Below are 16,383 nucleotides of genomic sequence, written 5' to 3'. Positions count from 1 at the left end.
TTTGACTCTCTCTCATCCGTTTTTGTAGGCGTGCTACATTCAATATCCACTGCTAACATTGGGTAACAGTATTGCATATTGAAATAATTTTCAACGACTCGCCATTACACGTGTGAAATTTTGAAAAATTCCGATGTTGAATAATATCGCATTCCATACATAGTTAAAACATTTGCCCGCAATGTGAAACATTAATGCATATGAAATAAACTTTATTTGCCACAACCAAGACGAGCTTTATAAGTACCGACTCAGTTACCATAGTTACAAATAACAAAGGATGCCTTAAGTGTTTCGTGTAAACTGAAAAGGACGAACTATGAATAAACATTCATAATTTACACCTCATTCATTCTATGTATTGAAAAAAGAAAAACTTATACATGTTTCACTTTAAGAATGACACTGCAAATGACAGTGTTATAATGTCTTACTGATGACAAAACAGAAGCAAAGTAAAGAACAGCAACTTTCTTACAAGGATGGTAATGCAAAGATTTCTCAATTCTTGACCCCTTTAATGCCTAACTTTGGAAGTTCGTGTCAAAACTAAAAAAAAAGGGACAAAACTGCAAACACCAGTTAATGAATCAAGCACCAAATAAAGCAAAGACTTTGATTATTTTGAGGAGATACTGAAAGACATTTTATTCAACAACTCAAACTTTCACAGAAGATATAAGCCTAAAGGTGCTTTTTCCTCCACTCATTCCATTGTGTATGATGTCTCGTTCTCTTGATAGACGTTTCAATCAGTGAAGGGACCAAAATGTTCAACATGCACCTTAGCTGACAACAGGCAACTGATTTTATTTAAACTATTTCAAAACATAAAACACACTCAATTGTGACAGCAGCTGATACAAAGCTTAAATGACAATCACTTATTTTATACATGTTATCATCTCTTGTTCCAATTCTTAAAATATCAAAGAAAGGAAAAGAAAAAAAAAAAAGAAAAAAAATCTACAAATAAAATAAAGTGGTAAAAACTGCGCACAGACACAAACAAACCTAAAAAAAATGGATTGTGACAGAGTCCCATTGTGGCATTTCTATTTCTTTTTTGTTTGTTTTAGGATCTCTCAACTCCTCTTCCGTTATGTCACTGCTCTCCAACAAAAGTCTCGAGTCCAGGGCCAAAACTGCATTTTATGGTTAGATTTATCTTGAATACTATGACAACAACAAAAAAATGCAAGTTACACACAGTATGTATCAATCACCCTTTCCTCTCTGAAGTGGGGTTGCCTCTAGAGGGCCGCAGGGAGAAGAGGAGGGGGCAAGAAAGGGTTACTAGATGTGGGATCATCTGTGCGTTTACTACAAGGGAATCAGGTGGTCAGGAATGGCTGTACATAATTCTCATCATTTAAGGCAGCCCCGAATCAGATTATAAACACACCTGTTTATTGTGCAACTAGAACATTTTTTTAATCCCCACCGTTGGAGCCGGACAAGATATTTGCTGTAGTCGGATTTACTGATGGGCACACTGCACGCCAGGCCCGTGATGTCCTCCTTCTTCATCTGAGCTGTCGTTGTACGCTTCACGGCGGTGACCACCGGAGGAGCTCTGGCTCATGTCGAACTCCTGCAGGTCCACCTCCTCTGCGTCTCCAGAGATGACTGGCGCATCGGCCCGTGTAGGCAGCAAGTCCTCCAACTCCTGCAAAAACAGGAGACACATTAGGGGTAAAAAACTACACAAAGTATATACACATTCACTTATTTTCAAAGGTTAGGGTTCAGTAAGATTTAAAATGTTTTTGAAAGACATCCCTCTTCAGCTCACAAGGGCTGCCTTTATGTGACCAAAAATAGTTGGAGAAATTGTAATATTATTTCACAATATTACCATTTTGACAACTTGAAAATATCATTTATTCCTATCATGTGCAAAGCTGCATCATTCCTCCAGTCTTCAGTGTCACATGATCCTTCAGAAATCATTCAAAATATGATGATATGCTGTTCAAAAAAACATTTATCAATGTTGAAAACACTTGTGCTACTTAATTCTTTTTCAAAACATGATACATTTGTTCAGGATTCTTTGAATAGAAAGTTAATTTGCAATTATTTGTATCATGTCTTTGAGCAAGGATGCATTCAATTGGTAGTGACACTTTCTTGCTGACCCCAAACTTTTGAACAGTAAAATGTAGTTTTTGGTGCACGTTTTGTCTTACCGTCAGCTTCTCTGGGCTTAACCAATTGTTGTCTGGAAATTGCACGTCAAACTTGATGAACAGGTCACCCTTCTCGAAGGGGTTACGGTACTGTGGCATACCCTCTCCTCTAACAACTCTGACTGAACCTGCAAAAGGACAATACTGTTTTCAGACAACATATGTCATTTCAAAACCAGATGCTACAAAACTCATTTTGAGAGGACTCACCTGGCTCAATGATTTTGCCAGCTGGGTATTTCACCACAATCTGTCTACCATCTAAGTGTTTCAATGTGAAATGGAAACCACAAAGTGCTTCAACAAGGCCGATCTTATGGGTCATGTGCAAGTCGTTGCCCTCTCTTCTGTACGTCTGTTGAAAGAGGTTTAAAAGATTTAGCCATCTAATATGTTCTGTCAGTTTAAACATAATAAAATGAAGCTTTAGTGATATCCAACAATAGTCAAAAATCAGACATGGCTCTTCCTTCAGTCACAGCAGTGAACCCTGTACACACTTGAAGTATGGGGGGGGGAATCAGAAGCTGTAAAGCAGCATGTTCACGACACATTGGCTGTGTTAACACTAAATAAAATGATCGGGTCAATGTGCATGTTTGTGTGTCACAAGCTTCAAATCGGAATTGAGTTGTCATGCACACACTGCACAAATATACACAGTTTCCTGCTGTTTGCACATACTATTCTTCTTTTCCTTGTTTTAAAGAGCAGACTTAATATTTATCTATTTCGGGTCCTGATAAGTAAACAATGAGCACATTAACCCTTGTGCTGTGCTGCTTATCAGGGGCACCTGCACGATTTTATCTTATCCACTGTTAGAAAAGGAATAAACCACCACTTCCAATCAGATCAAAATTTCTTTCGGTTCGAGCTCAATCGGATTAAGGTTTTTACATGAAGTCTTTTCAGTCCGAGTGAGCCGTCAATCTGATTACTAATGGATTATTTGGTTGCATGTAAATGCAGCCACCGTCACTGCAATCTGCTTGACGTTCCTGCAGCAGCTCAGCAGTTAAGAGGCCGGCAGCACTAAAGCCAGATCATTTGTATGGCTGAACCGCAGTGTTAGAGAATGAGTTCTTTGTGACTTGCTGATAATTAAACTTGTTAGTGAGCCTTTGGGGTACTTGAGCTCTAAACCACCAGAGCAACATTTTTTCAGCTGTTTTGAATACATCTCTCAGAAGTTAGCACAAACTATACATGTTAGAAATGCACAACATACTGATACCACATTGCTAATTTACTTGTTCATGTCAGGGCCTTAAATGTATAAATAGGGGAATACTGTAAGCGAAATCGAGAACTGAACTGATGACATAATTTTGAAAGAATGAATCTTCAGTGAAGTTCAACAGGTGAATTCATATTTAATCAAACAGGAAGCAAAGTGAACATGTTGGTAATAGTTAGGGGTTAAACGAATCGTAGTTGATCCATGATCCGTACAGACTAGGTCCCATGGTCCGGCACACATGTGATTTGTGGATTAATGGCAAAGTTTAACCATCATAGACTGAAAGTTAATAATTTGCACATGTTTTGTCTTCCCAATTTACACATTCAAGCCATTTTAAACCATTCCAGTGCAAGAAGAAGCAAAATAAATAAACTCAATTCGGTTCTTGTGTGCCGTTATCTTTTTATACATGATATTAATCACAGATCATCTAGATATGTGGTGTTTGACAGAAACCTGGCTAAATCCAGACGATAACATTACTTTAAACGAGTCCACCCCTACGATTACATTTATAAATGTGAGCTTCGTCAGAAGAGCATGGGGGGGGGGGGGGACTGCAACTTATAGTAATATTTTTAGTATTACTCAGAGGTCTGGTTTCAAATATATAAAGCCCTATCACTTCAAAAGATTTATAACCATCTAGCATAAACAAATCCTGTTTGACATTTGTACTGGCTGCTGTATACAGGCCACCATACGGACTTCATCTGCAGTCATTACCAACTCTGACAAAAATGAATAAATAACTACATACTTAGATATGAAAATCACCAACAATTAAGACTTTTTATCAATGTAGATAAATGAAAAAGATGCATTGGGATTGTTTATATATATATATATATATATATATATATATAAATAATGCGCTCTAAACTCTGGAAGGGTCCTAACACATTGTCTAACTCCAATATTATCGTAGTCAAACTTTAGATTTAATATTGACACATGGAATCGATGTTCATGACGTTGAAATTCTGCAGCAGAGTGATAACATCTCAGATCATTATCTAGTCTCATGTATACTTCATTTAGCCACGGCTGCAAAACCAACTCGTTACAAATATGGTAGTTACAAAAAAATCAACTATCACTTCTACCACTAAAGATTGCTTTATATACAGTCTTCCGGATTCCTTTAAAACTACTCAGCATATCAGCTTAGAACAGTGGTTCCCACCGTTCTCTTCCACTTAGACTGCACCTTTTCCATTAAAGGATCACATTAGCCCCATAAATTGACTTTCCAGTGCATTTTCTCATCTTTATAAACACCATTACAACATTAATGATGTTTTAAATTAAAAAAAAGCTCAATAGAAAAATATGCAATGATGATAACGTGAAGTGTCCTTTAAATACTAAAACCGCCAGTAGGTAGCAGCAAGTCACTGTGTTAATGCGCGAGTCAGAGTAATTTATTCATTCAGTAACGAAGCAAGTGGCTGCATTTATGAATGAATCATTGAATCAATGACTTTCACGATGATTCGTTCAAAGCTGCAGATTTGTTCATGAAACACCGCTGTGTGTTCTAGTTCTGCTGTGGCTATCGTTTGAACTTATTTCGTTGCAAAAGAGCACAAATACTGACAATACTGTGATGAACATCACGTAATATTCCCCTTTTGTTTGTTGAACTTGTGTAAAATCAATCGGTCACATTTGCAATCATGTGGATATTTGGATTTGCATTCTTGTTCGTTCAACATTAAAAACAAGAACTAGGTATGTTTTGTATCAAGAGAATATTATAATATAATATAATAATATTATATTATATTATATTATATTTCAAGCAGGCCGTTAATAAACCGCTCAAAAAAAAAAAAAAAAAAAAAAAAAAAAAAAAACACTTGAACCCAGAGAATTAGTTCATTACAGGCCGATCTCAAATCTTCCTTTTCCCATTTAGCATCCAAACTCTGGAACAGTCTTCGTAGTGTTCTTCAGTTTAATTCTAGATTAAAAACATCTCTTTAACCTAGCATATACAACACACTATCACATTTCTATAAACTCAAATTCCTTAAAAGGACTCTTACACAGCATAAAGCAGGTCAACTGGAACCAGCACACTTCACATAACAGCCAATGTTCTTGTTACATCGCAAGAAGAATAGCATCTATGCTAATATTAGCCTGTGTCTCATCCTTATCCCAAGGTTACCAGAGTCAGCTGGATTCAGTCTGTATCCAGATCAGATGGTGGACCTGCACCTAGACACGACCACAACACAGACCTGAATGTTAGCAGAGCCCATGTCAACTAGACAATCCCCTGTGAAGACCTCGCCGACACGACAGCCATCGGCACAGATCCTCAGCAAAGACCACAAGAACCAGAGAAGTCCTCTGCACAGAACCTGATAGCCAGCTTCATCTCCATACTTGCATGATGAATACCATCTTCAAGCTGAAGAAACTGGATAAAATATTTTAAATGATAGCAATCCACAATCTGTTTTTTGACTTGTGAAGCAGCCTGTTATTAAACCACACCATGCTCATTCATTGGCCAGAGGAGAACTGCCCCCCCAATTGAACCTGGTTTCTCAAGTTTTTTTTCCCATCTCCGTTTTGTCACCTGGGGCTGTATTCACAAAACATCTTAAGGCTAAAAGTAGCTCCTAACTTGCAGATTTAGGAAAAACTCTTAAAAATAATGGGCGTGTCAGTCCTAATTTTAGGAGTCCTACATTTTTGCTCTAAGAGTATTTCACAAAGCATTTTAGCACTAAAAGTATCTCCTAAATCTGTGAAATGTTAGGAGTAGTCAAGAGGACTCCTAAGTCACTAAGACCAAATCACAAACAGTCCTAATCCACCCAAAGACACTGAACACCATTGAGGCAATAGCAATAGAGCCTTGGGTGCTGAACCTTTTCTTCATAAATGCAATACAATTTTATTTATAGATTTGAATCTACGATGAGACGCCAACCAAAAAAACAAAAAACAATAAATATTGTCTGATTATCTGTGGCAGTGGTTTTCATGAGTTCTCACAAATGATTGAAGAGCTAAAAAAAAAAAAAAAAAAAAAAGGTAATATAATTTGTCGCTTGAATTCTGCATTCCCTTGAGATGGACCATTAACTGTATATACTAGTTTAATTAGTGACACTTAGACTACATTTTAAAACCTTTATGGCAACAATATGGCAACATTTTATTTTGACTATTGCAACATTTTTATTAAAAAAAAATATTTGAATAATGCAACATTTGTATTTTAAAACCTTTATTTTAATGTGGAAAAATGTCACCTCATTCTAAAATGTTTCTATGATTAAATTGCTGACTCCTCCCCCATCAGCCAATCACTGTGTGTTTACTCCATGGCAACCCCGCACTCATTTTTAGCTTAAGACTTCAGTCTATTCCTTACTAAAAGTTTCTCAGCAGCTTTGTGAATAGCTATGAGTTCTCTTAAAACCTAAGAACTTTTACTGCCATTTAGGAGAACTCTTAGTGGTAAGATAAAATGTATTGTGAATACGGCCCCAGATGGAGTTTGGGTTCCGAGCACACACAGAGAAGCAGGTTCCCATAGGGTGAAGCATCAGACACGAACAAAACCCTAACTCATGGACAATGAAATGATTTTAAAATTAAACCATGTTGTTGATAAATGTTATGAGAAAAATAAAAGTATTTGGAAAAGAAACAAATTAATATTACTGTTTCAAATAACAGCATTGCTGTTTGAGCTGCATGCGCTAAAAGATCAAGAGATGAATGAACACCTGTAAACTAAAGCGATTTGTTAGAGGTTAATTAAAATCTATATGAGATTAATCAGATTATGAAATATTACAATTTATATCTGCACAAAAGTGAACTCGAAGTTGCATAGGCAGAATCTATAGGCTATAACTCTAGTCAATTAACATCATTTAATTGTTATATTGGAGATTAAGGATCAATTCTGGGCTCTATTGTAATGGTTTGCATTTTGTCTGTCCATCTGTTCAAATTTATGCTGATGACAGTTCTTTAGCATGCTAAAAACAAATAAGCAGTTTAAGTGAAGCCTTGGTTCATGTTTCTGACTGGTTAAGTAATCCATATTTATTTGAACATAGGCAAAACTTGTTCTTTTTGAAAGCTAGTGTTAAATTTTGCTGATGCTTGCTTGATTTTTTTTTTTTAAGATCTTAAATGGACATGCACCTCCCCATTTAAGCATGTTTATAATGCAGAAAGTTAATAGTGGCAAGAGTAACAAGAGCAACTACTAGAGACCGTTGTATAATTTAGACATACATTAGGACAATCAGTCTTTTCAGTAAGAGCTATTCATTATTGGAATACTCTACCAAATCACCATTCAACAGAAGTTTGATTGACAGGTGATCTAACCAATCATAATGCCGAATCAACTATTTTGTCCGCCAAACAGTTAATATAGTAGTCAGCATTTGAAAAGGATCAAAAAAAAAATTCAAATTTGTCCTAAGAACCAAGTTGTGGGTTTTAGGACAACTTTGATAAAAGGTTTTGATCCACTTCAAATGTTGACTACTGTAGATTAACATCGGTAGACTTGAAATTGCAAAATGGTGTGTATTGAAATCTACCTTTTGATGGTCATTTTGTGCTATAACAAGTAGGAAGAGATAATCGGTTCACAATCTGCTTGAGAGGCGCTACAGCAATCAGTCACGAGTCACAACACATTAAAGAGCCACAAAATGGTATTAATTAGGGATGCCACAATTCTTAACCATGGATGTCATGCCAAATGGTTCAATATTATGTTATCACGCACTTGTGAATTGCGTTTTTTTTTTGGTTTTGCATCTCTTTTCTCTTCAAAATGACAGTTTGTGCGTGCCTGTGAGTATACGCACTGAGACGAGGAAACGCCTCAGACGTAAATATTCAATCGTTATGTGTTAAAGTTAAGGGGCGCTTAACCATATTCCACACTTTAACATGGAGAGTGGTGAAGTGAGGCTGCATTACGAGGAAGCACCACCGTCTTTCAGATCTGTGGTGTGGGGACATTTCAGTTATTGGAGTATAAAAGCAGAGGAAGAAAAAAGGTAAACAAAAAAAAATGACTGCAAGCATTGTTTTACACATGTAATCTACTCAAATGGAAACTTCAAACAAGACTGCACATCTGCAGAACCAGCTATATCACTGTCTGAAGGCAGGATAGCAGAGCAGGTAACAGTCATCCAAAAAGCAACAGTCCCTCACTGAATCCTTCAAGCATACATACCCAACTGGTTCTGAGAGACAAAAAATAAAAGGAAGTGGGGGTGTTCATTGCCAAAGATTTGCAACCATTTTCGGTGAAGAGAGATGTGGGCTTTTGTCATCTTATAAAATGCACTCATTCTGCATTACAAGACTACAGTCTCACTTTTTTTTTTCCAGCACCAAGGTAATTCCTAACCTCTATGAAAAGACACGCAAAAGTATCAGACGAATTGGCTAAAGCACAGAGCCTTGCTAGGTTAACTACATGCTGGATTGGGAAATTAAAAGATCTGTACTCCAAACCCATCCCATGTATGAAAGTCATACAAGCATTATTTGACAGAAGAGTTGTCAAATGCTTTGAATACATGGAAGTAGGGGAAGCCATACACGTTACTTCCAGTAACTACAGATAACGTTGCAAATATTGTGAAAGCAGTCCACAAAGCTAATGGGCTGAGGGCCACAGATAAGTTGCTACACGCATGTTATAAACATCACAGCCAAGAAAGCAGTGTCAACATGGTGTCCCACCTTCTGGGGCGGATCAGTAAAAAAGTGACTTTTTTTCCACAAAGCGGACCATGTTTTGACTGCAGGAGATGTTAAACTTGCCCAGAAACAAGTTTTCACCTTGCTGCAGAGAATAGAGTAGAGCTCAAAGTAGAGGAATAGATAGCTGACCAAAGTGATATTGCACTTTGAAAAGCTGAGACTTTGTTTTATATCAAAAGTAATCTAATCTGTCTTGTATTTTTCACTGCATGAGAACATGTGTGGTGTGAGAAATTAACTAAACTAACTAAGGGGTTGGGTCTTTGCAAAGGGTCAATTGAGTTAAGAGAGCAAATGATCTAACATTTGAATATAAATTAAAGATATGGATAAAAGCAAACCAAACTTGTAATCATGAGCAAATAAACCATCTCTGACAGTGCCATTATCATCCTTAGTAGAGTTTATGAATGCATGTTGATTCGGTATTATATTGTTTTCAATGCATGTTTAAAAGTTTTTTTTTTTTTATATATATATATCGTTACTTAATAACGGATGCATTTCAATTGTCCAGTTTTATTGTAATATGACATTTTAATATCTGAGGAAAATTGTGATTGTCTTTTGTTATAACTAGTTTTATTTTTTATCTTAGGTTGCCACCTAAATCTGGCAATGTCCCAATCAAATAAATACATTTAAAAAAAAAAAAAAAAAAACAAAAAAAAAAAAAAAAAAAGAAGTTTCTGAACTTTATGAAAGACCATTGAAATTCCTCATACCTCATGTTCCTTTTCCTGCAGGACCAAGACAATGTCTCCAGGTTCTAATCCAGGTGCCTGGTCAGCTTCGCCGCCAAAGGTGATCTTCTGTCCATGCTTCATACCTTTATCCACATGCACCTCCAGAATCTTCACTTCTTTAATTACCTTCTTCCCCTCACACTTTTTGCAGCGATCCTTCTCGCTGATCACCTCACCTGGATCATAAAGAAACCATCAGCAAACCTTCCGAAGATGAATATTCTGGCTGACATTCACAACTCTGTGACACTAATCGTCAGAGTTGATCCAGACTCCAGCCCCTTACCTTCACCATTACAGTCAGTGCACACTGACTGCATCTGTTGGACCATGCCAGGAGCCAGCTGTCTGATCATAATGCGCATACCACGCCCCCTGCAGGCTGTGCACTTCTGGACCGCACCAGACTTCCCACCTTGACTGATGAGACAGAAAAATGATTAAGGGAATATTTCAAACTCTTTAAAAGCCTTTGTGATCAGTACAGCTCAGACTGATTTAAAATCAAGTAACTTGTGAGATTCAAAATGTAGGATTTTATTGAACTGATTGGGTGTGGTGGAACAAAGAGAAACTGACACACTCATTACAAAGCTCTTTCTTCCTAATTGCCATGAAAACACCCATGAAGCAATAAATAAATAAATAAAATCTTACCCATTACAAGTGCTACACAGAACATTCTTGCTCAGCTGTAATTTGGTTGTTTTTCCATTGTACACATCTTCAAGGGACACCCTATGGGAAAAAAACATGTGAGAAAACTCTTCTGGAATATTACAAGAGCATCTTAAAAACAGAGTGGAAACCCCCCCAAAATAAGAATCTATACATGTTTGGCAACAGTGAGGAGGAGGAAAAAAGAAGAGAAGTTAATGTGACTGCTCAAGGACAGTGAAGAGCAGCATTTTTACACAGATTTGTAAAAAGCGGAAGCCTTGTGATTTCACTCACTTCAGGGGGTGGACCATATCTTCCCCTCTCCGCCGCCCTCCGTTCCTGCTCCGACCCTGTCCTCCCATAAAGCCAAACAGACCACCGCCAAAAATATGGGAAAAGATGTCATCCATCCCACCTCCTCCACAGCCACCTTCTCGCAGACCCTGTTCCCCATAACGGTCGTACAAATCTCTCTTCTCTGGGTTAGTTAGTACTTCATATGCAAAGCTAATCTCTTTGAACTGAAAAGAAAAAAAAAAAAAAGATGACATCTTTGAATAAAAGATATTATTACTGCTTTAAATGTATGTGCATTGATCAACGTTTATCATATTGAGCCGTTTCTTCATAAGACTCTCAGATTTCATTAGATATATCTAAATTTGCGTTTAAGATAAACAAGCTTCATTAATAGCTAAAGATTTACTTGTGATTGGTAATTCTTTAGTAAATCTAAAGAATTTTAAATTTAATATTTCAACATTTCTCAATTGACCTCAAATGTGTGTACAAAATTCCCTCCACAACATACTCATTTAACATTGTTTTAACTCAGTTTAACTTTCTGTATGTATTATATTAACATGCACTATATTAAGGTAAAAGTATTGATAATATTACCACATAACTATTCTTACCTTGTCTCCAGCATTTGGGTTTTTGTCAGGGTGATATTCCTTTGCTAATTTCCGATAAGCCTGAAATATATTCATAGTTTCAGAAGGTTAGTTTCACTTTAGAAAGCATCGATGAAACAACATTCCGCATTTAAACAATTCTCTTTACTAAAGGAACATGGGTAAAACGAGTTACACCTGCCTGAATATCCTAACAAATATTTCTCGAGATTTTAGCTAATGATTCGAGAATGACTCCTTCAGAGTTTCAGTTTGTGCGTCACGTTCATATGAATCCACCCGGCCTTGAACAGCGCAAATGATCGTAAACCTGAACAACATTAACTAACGTTAGTAAGCTTTAACTACTGACGCTGGTCACTGAACACCTAATTACGGTCAGTTTAACGAGTTTATCGGAGGGAGACGGTGTTTAACGCCGGCGCAGAAATCCCTCTGCGCCAAAAACATAGCATGACTAACGTTAATTGAGATAAACAACGAATATAAAATAACCGCAGGACCATCATGTGTGTCAGTTTTCATTTAGTCTGTGTGAAATTAACTGTACATGTGACCTCTTTGGCATTATGACACACATGTAAAGGGAAAAGCCCAGAGTCAAGGCCTATACACCGGCCACACGGTGATCTGATGCTAACTGTGTTTTCAGCCGCTGTTACATGACGATATACATAATGACTGCGTTTAATGTTCAAGTCCACGGCTAAAATCAAACACATACACGGGTAAACGGACAGATAAAGACACGGCAGATGAGCTTGAGTTAACTCCACAACAACACTCCATCTCGTCAATTTTGTCCGACGATCTGGTAACTATAGACACTAGGCCAAACTCACGTCGAGCTTTTAGCTCAGTGCTAATCCTCCCCTCTCTCTTCCTGATTCAAACACCAGACTTCACACTCTGAAACAACGCGAACGAGCACCGAAGTTAAAGACAAGACACATAAACCCGTACCTTTTTCAGTTCGTTTTCGGTGGCCGAGGGGGAGACCCCGAGAATGTCGTATAGTTTGGTATCGGCGACGTTGGACATGGCTGTGCGGAGTGAAGGACTGTCTGCGGGAAGCGGAGAGCTGAAGAGAGACACCGGCCGGAAGCGTCAACTTTAACCTCTCCGCACGCGCCTCCTCTCACCGCACTAGCACATGTCATCATGATGGAGATATTATACACATTCTTATTAACATTCACAAACTTTCTTTTGACGAAGTTTGTTTAAGTAATGCAATGAAATAATTTTATAAAATATATCCAGATAAAACTATTGCGTGTTTATTACACTTCTCCAAAATGCTGTCAAAATATGCTGCTGCTGCGGGTGTAATTAATTTTGGTGGCCCGATTTATGAAATGTAAACCGGGACATGTATTTTTTTGTTTATTAATGGCCGTGGCTTTCATATACTCTTGTAATTGATTATTAATATTGGCCCTAATTATTGTAGTATTTACAGATGTATAATTATTATAGTTATTGTAATCATTGTAAAACGTAATGTAATGCAATAAAAATCACACTACGAAAAATAGTAAATAGCCAATGCTAAGTACAAAACAAATTATGACTTGACAAAAACAAAAATGAAAACATATGATAAACTGTATTTGATGTATATATATATATTTTTACATTTCCTTATTGTATTTAATAGTTTTATTTTCATAGTATTTTTGTTGTTGTATGTTTGTGCTTTCAATTGTTAGGCGTATTATTTTACCCTTTAGGCTCATTCGAGAACAAATTATATTTGCTTTCAGCTCCCTCTGTTGGTACAAAATAATCACTACACGATTGCTCTGGTAACCAGCAGGATGGTCAGGCTATTTTGCAGTTTATTTGTATTGTTTTAATCTTGCTATAAAACGCGGAAATTTTGGGGGAAGCAATGGACAGAGTAATTAGTATTTAAATTAGCCTATCATTTGTAGGCTATAGGACTATTGGTGTTCTGATGCTGCAATTTATTTAGGCCTACAGGGTGACCAGAGTTTGTTTGTGTGTGTGTGTGTGTGTGTGTGTGTGTGTGTGTGTGTGTGTGTGTGTGTGTCATACTCCAATTTCATAGCATTAGTTCAGCAAGCCTATTTTTTTTTTATGTTAACGCACATAACGCATATGTTTTGCAGTGTAAAAATAGTAGATGTTTTTGTTCAGAAATAAAGAAAAATAAAACAAGAAAAGAAAACGTCTTCTTCAATATTTAAAATGTATTATATTTTTTTTTTTTTTTTTTTTTTTTTCAATTTAAATAGTAAAACCATTATGTAACTCAAAACAACCCTTGAAATGCTATCTAGTTCACCCTGGTCTAGTGTGAATTTGTTGTGTCTTCTCTCTTCTCCTAACAGCTGCCCTATTACAGAAATACTGGCACAATGAAAATGATTTGATTTTAACAGCGACACATCCACTGGGATCCGTGTACCTGACTTTTCACAATTGACAGTGAGAGGAAGTAGTCAATTATGCTGAAATGAAAATGACTGTCATGATGATTATTAAATGAACTGAAGTCATTGGTCCGAGCCATCCATCCCCCTCTACCTCTATACTACACCCTGACCAAACCACACTCAATACGCTAATCAGGACATATTGGATATTTAATAAGCATTGCAGTTTATATCTGAATGAAATGTCATTTACCCCAAATCGTCACGTGATGGCAGCAAATGACCGCAGCAGATAAACCCCCGAAGTGATTTGGTTTGTGTGTTAGGACTCCACCAAAATAAGCTACCTTTAGGAGCCACTGCCATGTCTTGAAGCAGTGCTGGATGTACTAGAACCAGAGCAGACAACTAATAACTTGTTTGCTGTTAACTTTTAATAAAATAATTAGACAGGATATTATCACATCATATGGAATGAAATGTGGCTGGAGTTTTCAGGCTGGAATGAAATGTGAAACAAAGTACTTAAAAAAAAAAAAAATTGTTTATTTACACAGTAATAAAACTGCAAATCACTTTAAATCAGAATGAAAGTCACCATGAAATCAAAACTGACACTTTATTTTTTTAAAGGAAAATTGCAGTATTTATTATAAATGATTTTATAATACACATCATTATCATCACATCATTTTTTTTAAATTTATGTGCCATGGTATACTTTAATCAAAATAACTTAAATAATTAAAATAACTGAAATAAAACTTTAATCAAAATAATAAATAATCCCTCCCCCCTTCTCTGATAACACATTTACTGGCGTAGGGCAGGACAAGCTGCAATAAACAACTACAAAAAAAAAAAACAATTTAAAACTTTAAAAACAATTGAAATAGTGAAATACTAAAGTCTTTTTAATCTTTTCCTTTGATATGTGATCTATTCTGATTAGTTATATAGCTACATCTGCCTTGCACCTTTTTTGTTGTTTTTTTCTTTCTGTATTGTGAATGTTTCCTTATTTGTTTATATAGTGTTCTCAATAATAATAATACGATTCAACAGTCTAATCAATTCCTGATAAAAAGATTAATTCAACTTCCGCTCATGCTGACTGTAACGCTGATATCCACAGAAGACGAAGATGATGATAATAATCCAAGGTTTATTGAATAAATACTAACAAGAGAGCCAACATGTGAGACAGTGTGTCAAACAAAAACAATACCGGACAATGATCATAATGAAGGGAGGAACTTAAATAAACAGTGATGATTAACTAAAAGAAGAACAGCTGTGATGATTAGTGTTAGGGGCTGTTTACATGACACCGTTTTCAACTAAAAACGTAAAACTTTTTATGCATTTTAGCCGTTCATTTACATGACAAAGGCTCTTTGGGTGCCTGAAAACGCAAACTTTTGAAAACGGTCTCTGTGTAAACAACAAAAACCTGAATCTTTGAAAACGATGACGTCATGCACATGCATATTACATGTTCAGTCCACAGCGTTTCATCGCCATCTAATGGCCTGCCAGCAGAATACAGCGTTTTTAGCGTGAAATCATGTGAATGGGGATCATTTTGACAATGGTGTCCTCTGTACACAGAAAACTTGAAGGAAAAACTTCTTCGTTTTAAAGGGGTGGTTCAGTGTTTTTTTTCTAGGCTTGATTGTGTTTCGGGGGCACAGTTTAACATGTCTTAATTCGTTGTTTTTTTGAAAACGCTGTATTTTTCATATATTTTGTCTTTATTCTACACCTCTGTTTCCACGCTCGTTTGACTTCCTGCTTCTATGAAGCCATTCCCTCTGAAATACGCAATGTGCTCAGAATGGTTAGCAGGTTGGTAGCTGGCCCAGTGTATCATGATTCGCTGAAGCATCCGGAAATGCCACGCCCCTTACCATTCGTAGTTACGCGCTAAGCTGGAAATGTAAATAATAGCGTCTGTATTGCTATATAAGGGTTTATGATGTCACCAACCCGGGAAGAAGCTCATTGTAGTCCAAACCGTCTGTTTTTGTAGGCAATAAACTGCCATAATTTAAAGACAATATCTCTGTTTGCATTGATCTTTCAGCGCTGTAACTTTGCAGATACTGTTTATGCTCCAGCAGCAACATTACATTTTAACTAAAGTTAAAAAAGTGAAATCGCATTGAACCACCCCTTTAAGCATAACATACCGTGTGTCCATGGTGACTAATGAGTGGCGGGAACTAGAACAAAGGGAACTTATGTCATGAATGAACTGAAAGTCCATGAAAACCGACTAACTCAACATAACTGTGACACTGACTTTAATGTATACCTTGTTTAACTCTCTAATTCTTTTAAATCACATTTTAAAAGTTGCTCTCAACATCTTGCTGTACATTTTCTAAGGATATTTTCCTGTTGTTTGTTTTCAACAATGCCAAGGTCACGGCCTGATATAAT

The 16,383-nt window shown here is 36.6% G+C and overlaps 1 protein-coding gene across 1 annotated transcript; it reads right to left on the bottom strand.

The window, feature by feature from the left end:
• Positions 1-213: 213 nt before the first annotated feature.
• Positions 214-12,639, bottom strand: dnaja2a (DnaJ heat shock protein family (Hsp40) member A2a). Its single transcript, XM_067402091.1, has 9 exons — positions 12,500-12,639; positions 11,537-11,596; positions 10,914-11,140; positions 10,617-10,697; positions 10,246-10,379; positions 9,939-10,135; positions 2,403-2,547; positions 2,193-2,320; positions 214-1,669 (listed from the first exon to the last, which is right to left on the bottom strand). Exons 1-9 carry the CDS (start codon positions 12,575-12,577, stop codon positions 1,481-1,483), a joined length of 1,239 nt encoding a protein of 412 aa, XP_067258192.1. The 5' UTR covers positions 12,578-12,639; the 3' UTR covers positions 214-1,480.
• Between the last annotated feature and the right edge of the window lie 3,744 nt (positions 12,640-16,383).

Source organism: Chanodichthys erythropterus, chromosome 11 (genome assembly GCF_024489055.1).
Source record: "Chanodichthys erythropterus isolate Z2021 chromosome 11, ASM2448905v1, whole genome shotgun sequence".
NCBI lineage: Eukaryota > Metazoa > Chordata > Actinopteri > Cypriniformes > Xenocyprididae > Chanodichthys > Chanodichthys erythropterus.
Note: the sequence above shows the minus strand (reverse complement) of the source record. Positions and strands in the feature narration are given on the sequence as shown.

Bases quoted from the DNA above. Each gene is read 5' to 3' on its own strand.
- dnaja2a (XM_067402091.1), bottom strand. From the start codon at position 12,577: ATGTCCAACGTCGCCGATACCAAACTATACGACATTCTCGGGGTCTCC. The intron at 10,698-10,913 runs GTGAGTGAAATC...TTTTTCCCATAG, and splicing joins GATATGGTCCACCCCCTGAA to GGTGTCCCTTGAAGATGTGT. The intron at 1,670-2,192 runs GTAAGACAAAAC...CTGTTTTTGCAG, and splicing joins TAAGCCCAGAGAAGCTGACG to GAGTTGGAGGACTTGCTGCC.